This window comes from Chiloscyllium plagiosum, unplaced genomic scaffold (genome assembly GCF_037043375.1).
Source record: "Chiloscyllium plagiosum isolate Xiang-an unplaced genomic scaffold, Cpla_swu_hap1 HiC_scaffold_19, whole genome shotgun sequence".
NCBI classification, from domain to species: Eukaryota; Metazoa; Chordata; class Chondrichthyes; order Orectolobiformes; family Hemiscylliidae; genus Chiloscyllium; species Chiloscyllium plagiosum.
Window position 1 is genome coordinate 65,963,091 of NW_028270157.1, and position 7,483 is coordinate 65,970,573.

Here is a 7,483-nt window from a genome sequence, read left to right on the forward strand (position 1 = left end):
TGCCAGAAGCTGACAAACAGCGTTTCAGGGATCTAAACAGGGACCCTGTCACACTTACATTGAGTTTGAAAGGATCAAACAAAGTCATTTTGATAGGTAGATAACGGCATTAAAAATAGAGCAAACCTTCGATGCTCTTAGACAATTATTTTGGAGGAATTCAAAAATTCACTTTCTGAAGTAGTGAGAACTCATGTGGAAGAGCAGAGAGTTAAAACGGAAAGATTAGCAGCTGAAATGGATCATGATTATGAGTGGGTTCATAAATCAAAGGTTGGCTTCCACCATCAATTTCAATCTGTAAGGGATAGGAACTGGGGAAAAGAGAAATCCTCACATGGTAAGGCAAAGGGAAATCTTGGGGAAGATCAGAAGGATAACTTACCACAGGGTAAAAAGGAAACCAATGAAGGGGAAAAAGAAGATAAAAAGCTCCAGTGTTTTCACTGCAATAAATTGGTAATGTGAAATCACATGTGGGTTAGAAAAGACAGATGTAGGAAAACAGGATAAGCCAGTGAATTTTGTTGGAGCGGTAATGGAAAATGGAGGCTAAAAATATAACAGAATATATAACCTGGTCAGAGATTCATTAAGGAGGAAATGCCAGATCTTCTTAAACTTGCAAAGGTAAAATTTACTCACATAGGCCATGAGCAGCATGTAAAGAGGTTACAATATTGAGATAGAAGATCCTCTCAGTCTTTGATGTTGAAAAATGAGGGGAAATGTCCTTCTGAAGGACTAATGCTCGTAGAGTGCTAGTAATGGGAATTCATGGTAAGACAAGAAGCATTCAATTATGTACAGTAAGGTTAGAGTGTCCAGTGAAGAGTGGAGGGGTCATGGTAGGAGTACTGGACAAACTGTCAGCTCCATGAATACAATGATTTAGCTGATTCACAGGAAGGATTGCTGCCTACTGTGGTTGAAAAGCCAGTGGAAACACAGGCAACTGAACTGTTGCAGGACATATACCCTGGGATCTTTCCTGACCATGTGGTAACAAAGTCACAAAGTCACCAGTTGAAACAGGAGAAATTAAAGAGTACAGATAAAAAAGTTGAAGTGCAATTATCAGAGACCCTGCTTGATCAGATGGTTGAGACAAACCAGGAGCAAATGTATGACAAAGTAGTAATCTTTAACTCAGCGAAATTAACTGAGTTACAGCAGAAACATGGAAAACTAAAGCAAGCCTATCAAAAGGCACACACAAAAGAAGAATCAATGTATCCATGAATGTTACTGTCTTAAAAAATTATGTCTTAATGAGGAAATGGAGACTATCATATCTTCAGGCAGATGAGAAATGGGCAGATGTTCATCAAGCTGTGTTACCAGTGGGTTATAGAAAGGAAGTGTTAAGGTAGTACATGAACTATCCATAGGTGGTCATTTGGGGTAAGAAAGACTCAAGCTAAAATACAAAAACATTCTTACTGGCCTGGACTGCATAAGGATGTAGCTAAATTTTGCCAGACATGTCATACATGTCAGGTAATTGGAAAACCACAGGCAGGCAGTAATAAAGCCCACACCTTTAATATCTATTCCTGCATTTGAGTAACCTTTTACAAGTGTCGTAATTGATTGCGTAGGAATAAATACTGAGAATCAGTATTTATTTATAATAATGGATGTTATGAATAGATTTCCAGAGGCCATTCCATTACGTAATATCACAGCTAAAAGGATTGTTGAGCAGTTAGTCAAATTTTTCACTAGATACAGACTACCCACAGAGATACAATCGGATTAAAGGTCAAAATTTACATTAGAATTATTTAAGGAAGTTATGGATGGTTTAGGAATAAAACAATTCAAATCTATTGCATACCATCCAGAATCGCAGGGAGCGCTAGAAAGGTGACATCAGACGTTAAAGACCATGTTGAGGGCTTATAGTCAAGACTATCCAGATGATTGGGACAAAGGAATTCCGTTTGTACTTTTTGTGACAAGACTTGCAGCAAATGAATTGAACAAATTCAGTCCATTTGAATTAGCTTTTGGGCATGAAGTGAGAGGACCATTAAAATTGATTGAGGAGAAATTGGTGAATCAAAATTCAGAGACCATATATTTGGACTTTGTGTCAAATTTTAAGGAATGATTAAATAGGGCAGGGGAATTGGCTTGACAGTATTTAAAAGTATCACAGCATACAATGAAGCAGGAGGCAAACAAGAAATCAAAAACTTGCAATTTTGCTATCAGAGTTATGGTGTTAGTGTTACTTCCCGTGGTAGGTGAAACTTTAAAAGCAAGGTTTAGTCAACCTTATCAAATCGTTTCAAAAGGAATAGGGAGGGAGGTAAAAGAGGTGGGGGAATGGTATTGCTAATCAGGGATAGTACAACAGCTACAGAAAGGGAGATTGTCGAGGAGGGTTTGTCTACTGAGTCAGCATGGGTGGCAGTCAGAAACAGGAAAGGAGCAGACACTGGATGTTTTCTATTGACCCTCCAACAGCAGCAGAGACATGATGGAGCAGATAGGGAGGCAGATTTTGGAAAGGTGCAGAAGTAACAGGCTGTTGCTCCACTCACAGAATTACTAAAGAAAAGCAAGGACTTTCAGTGGACAGTGGACTGTCAGAAGGCGTTTGACAGCCTGAAAGCTCGGTTAACCACTGCCCACACCCACCCCCCCCATCCCCTGTAATGGCCACCCTTAATTATGCAAAGCCATTCACGGTGGCTATCGATGCAAGTGATGTGGGTATTGGTGCTGTGCTCTTACAAGAAGACAGTGAGAAGATAGAAAGACCTGTCGGATATTTCTCCAGGATGAGAGGGAAAAATTTAAAAGGGACCAAAGGGGCAACCCTTTCACACAGAGGGTGGTGTGTTTATGGAATGAGGTGACAGAGAATGTGGTGGAGGCTGGTACAATTTTAACATTTAAAAGGCATCTGGATTGGTACATGAATAGGAGAAAGTGAGGACTGCAGATGCTGGAGATCAGAGCTGAAAGTGTGTTGCTGGAAAAGCGCAGCAGGTCAGGCAGCATCCAGGGAACAGGAGAATCGACGTTTCGGGCATAAGCCATAGAAGGGCTTATGCCCGAAACGTCGATTCTCCTGTTCCCTGGATGCTGCCTGACCTGCTGCGCTTTTCCAGCAACACATTTTCAGCTCTGGTACATGAATAGGAAGGGTTTAAGAGGGATAAGGACCAAATGCTGGCAAATGTGACTAGATTAAGTTAGGATACCTGGTCAGCATGGATGAGTTGGACTGAAGGGTCTGTTTCCGTACATCTCTGTGACTCTCCTGTAAGAACCTATGGCTTGATTTTACATTTATTTGCCAAGGGGCTGTTCATGGGGATGTTGCAAGTAGTTGGAACAGCATCATTAAGTTGTGTTTTTGTGTCAGTTGGGTTTTCGAATTGTTATATTATTCTAAATTCGGTTTTCCTTTGCTCATGTGCAAATAAGTTCTGTTTTGTTTAGGCCTGAGCGGTTTCGCTGGCTGCAACACTCCTGGAATATCTACTTCACGGCTGCTTAAACCAACGAGAAATGTTAGGGTCTGGGCAACCTCTTTCAGATGTTTGAGAGTCTCTGGCCAGGTCCACAACATGGAGAAGTGGGTCCACAGCAGCTGCAGATCAGCAAGCATGCTGTAATTCCTGGGCGGAGACCGGTGTAGGGGAGGCATTCCAGGAACTTACATTGGAGCAGCTGAGTTTAAGAGTGGAGAGAGGATGGCTGTTGGACTGGGATCTGGTGAGGGTGATCAGACCACGTGCGGAGCCCCTGCGCTGAGCTACAGTCATGTAATATCTCCTACCTGACTGAAACGTCAACCCTTTAATGTCGTTCTACTTTTAAGTTATTTTTCAACTCTCTGTAATGCAACTACTTGTACTCCCCAGCTGTACCCAAGGAATGGACCTAGGTACGTGTCCCTAAGATGTCATCACAAGAACGCAGACATTGTAAAAGCACTCCGACAGTGGAGTACACATGACAATAAAGGATATTCTATTGTCTTGTATTGTATTGTATTTATTGCACAAATTCACCATCGCCAATTTTGTTTTGTATCTGGAATCACCTTTCAGGCACTAGCACGTTTTTCAGTGATGAGACCAAATGCCTGGCACCCCGACTGGTTATAGTGATCACAAAATACATCTTACTGATGAGTTCATCCGTTCCAGTTGTGGGCTGTGACGCCACACGGAGACAAAGAGGTTCAAGATTTGATTCTCATTCTGGACATTGAGGATAGAAACTAAAAGGGCATACTAAGGATAAGAACACAACTCGGTGAATTAACCCCTGAGAAAATTCTGTGCCAGTTACCTGTACACATCGTCCCATCTCCAGTGTAGCCAGCCTCACACACACATTGGAAAGAGCCGGGGCTGTTGAAACAGGAGGCCGAGCTGTGACAGTCGTGGCTTCCACTTTCGCATTCATTCACATCTGGAATCAGGAAGGAAGGAAGAGTTTACTGGAAGCTGCACAGGTTTGTGATCCTGAACATTTTTACGTGTGTAAAGACAAAAGCTTGAACCACATGACACTTGGACAACAAACATCTACAGAAATTCCTGAACAGAAAAGTGTAAAACCACAGAGTGCCCTCTTCAGACAGTCAATGCACCGGCCCTTCAATGTGTTGGCACATTGAAATCAGTACGTTCTCATTACTGTGCCTTCACTCTTCCCTCGAATTGTGGGATATCATGGAATGATGAACAGGTTGAAGAAGAGCTGAACAGGTCATGACCTTCAAGACCTCGACCATCTTGACTCAACACTTTCTGATGATATCAATCTTGCTTCCCACTTCATTTTTGGATTCACAATGTTAATCCAGCAAACATATGTAAATTAGGTATCTTAGGTACTGCAGAAAGGAGATCAACAAATTTCCCCTACCCCAACCAGATGGGGGCTGATTCAACAAACTATCTATAATCTCCTTCCTTCTGCTTGTTTTTCCCCACATCTGGAGTATGGGGAAATGTTGTGCAGAGATCCAAGACCCAGGGTTTATAAAATATCAGAATGACCTCTTTGAAGAGCCACAGTCAAAGTGGGAAATTTATTTTACAACTTTGAACTTGTATAACAGTTTCAATGTTGAATTAATTTATTGTTGAGATTCCCAACTTCCTGACTCAGCCATGTTTTGTTTCTAGAATTGATTTTGATGCTCCCATTTAGACAGATCTTCCCATTCCTTAACTTTTATAATTGTCACTGAATACGTTCACCCAATAAACCCTTCAGTTTCTCCCTGATCAGTTGTGTCAGATGGACCATGAGATTCTGTATGTTGTTATGATGCCAGCTTATGTTGAAAATGGATACATCGGATCCCGGGGTGGGGGGGGGGGGGGGGGGGGAAACTGGCATATTTGATAATAACTTTATCTTTTTCTAACCATGGAAGTTAGTCATCGATCACATTCATAACAGTCTGTTTGGACACTCAATGAAAAGAATAATTTTCTTTTATTCAAGAGAAACATGAACTATGTGACAGAAAACAAAACATTTCAGAAAGTTTTCATGAAAGACACCAGAAAAAGATTCAAGGTGACATTGTTCCTGTTATCTTAGCAATATTCTCAGTAAAAGCAAAACCCTTTGACCTAACCCAACATCTGCACACTTAGGCCTTTTGCTCAATGCTGGTATAGCTGGAACTAGTATCCATTGGCAAACATCTGTGCATTAATTGAATGCCTTTCTGCTTCAACTGGGATCCCTCCATGAGCCACCTGAATTAAATGGTAAACGAACCCCACTATTATCGTTAGGTCCGAGGTTGGTGACTGATTGGATGCATCACAGCATGTTCACTTCTAGCCATGGTGAAAACACTTCATTTTCATGTGAGGGCTGAGGGGGAGCAGAATTGGATGCTGTCTTAGCAGCTCCAGGAAAACAGTAGAGTCACTTAACTTTGAAGACTTCCTATGGAAAATGGATACCTCAGTAAGATACCAGGGATGGAGTTGGAACAGAGTAATGGTGAGCAGAGACAATGTGAGACAACTGGATATGGAGAGGACACAGTGAGCTGTTCATTTTCCCACTTTGAATATATAGTCAGGTTTGAGCTGGGTTTGAACTCATTGCTCAGCTTTCCTCTTTTGTGACATAGCAGACGGTTCTAAATTGTTTGCAAAATCTCTGAGGCAGTCCGATATACTTCAAGGATCAGAAAAGCCTCCTGATAGCTAACACATGATACTGATGACTAAAGAGATCCTCCCTCTAACTCAGTTAGTTCTGACAGTGGGCAGTTGTGTCTCAGAGAGCAAGGGGTTTTTGGATATTCCAGGTTGGAAGATAATCCCAGACACTGGGGATAAAAAATGACAGGAAACACCTAAAGAATAAACAAAAAAAATGAATAAAGGTGGAAATGGGAAGGTTTACAACTGGGAAGGTTCATTATCAATTACCTGTACAGCTCCTCCCATCTCCAGTGTAACCAGTCTCACACACACATTGGAAAGAGCCAGGGCTGTTGAAACAGGAGGCCGAGCTGTGACAGTCGTGGCTTCCACTTTCACACTCGTTCACATCTGAGGGTTGGGAAAAAGGCACGAGTTCATTGGAGATACTGCACATTGTGCATCTGACACTCTACACAGACCCAGATTTAGGCTTAAACCACGTGACTCTCGGAGAACAATCTTCCCAAGAGTTTCGGGAAAAGGGAGAAGCAAAATGACAGAGTTCCCATTTCTGACAGTCATTGGCCCTGCCCTTTTTGAGGGTTGGCACATTCAAATCAGTCAGTTATTATTGCAGAATCTTCACTCTTCCTTTGAAAAGGATAGTGTGAAACAGTGGAATGAATTGCAGGCTGATTAACAGTCAGGATAGGAATGATCCCTACAGGCATATTCCAGAACTCACAACTTGTTCCCAGCTTCCACTCTCTGGATTCGAACCTGACAAAATCATAGTCTGTTCCTTAACCATTTTCTTTTTATCATTTCTGGAGCAGCAATGGAATTGCCTGATCTCTCCCCTGTCTGGTTTGGGATGTCTCCAGTCTGATATGGAAGCTGTGTGCTCAGTTCATTCCCCACTGGGTTCACTGATCCCCATCACACACCTGTACAGACAGATCCATTCCAGGTGTAGCCAGTCCCACAGGAGCATCTGAAGCTTCCGTCCTGCTGGATACAGGAGGCATTGGCTCCACACGGATTGCTCAGGCACACGTCAATCACTGCAGCTGTAACCAAATGTGGAAAGTTTTAGCATCATCAGAGTGCATGTGGAATAATCACCAAATACTATTGTGCCTGCCTCCACTGGATATTTTACCATTTTTTCTTGCAGAATTTACTGGCATTGGAAAGTCAACAATTCGCCATGGAGGTCCTAGTCTATTAAGGGTTTAAAATCACAGAACGCTCTCATTGAACCATGATGACCTACTTCAAAACATGCAGTTGTGAAACATGTGACAGCAGAATTGGACGCTTGTCGTAAT

At 42.1% G+C, this 7,483-nt stretch overlaps 1 protein-coding gene across 1 annotated transcript in view; it reads right to left on the reverse strand.

The window, feature by feature from the left end:
* Window positions 1-7,139, reverse strand: part of LOC122546735 (uncharacterized) — a 110,974-nt gene extending 103,835 nt beyond the window's left edge. The window contains exons 1-3 of the mRNA XM_087996934.1: window positions 7,100-7,139; window positions 6,438-6,560; window positions 4,318-4,440 (exon numbers count right to left, since the gene is read on the reverse strand). Of these exons, the coding sequence (XP_087853060.1) occupies window positions 4,318-4,327 (10 nt within the window). The 5' untranslated portion in view covers window positions 4,328-4,440; window positions 6,438-6,560; window positions 7,100-7,139. The remainder of the gene's footprint in view (window positions 1-4,317; window positions 4,441-6,437; window positions 6,561-7,099) is intronic.
* Window positions 7,140-7,483: the final 344 nt, after the last annotated feature.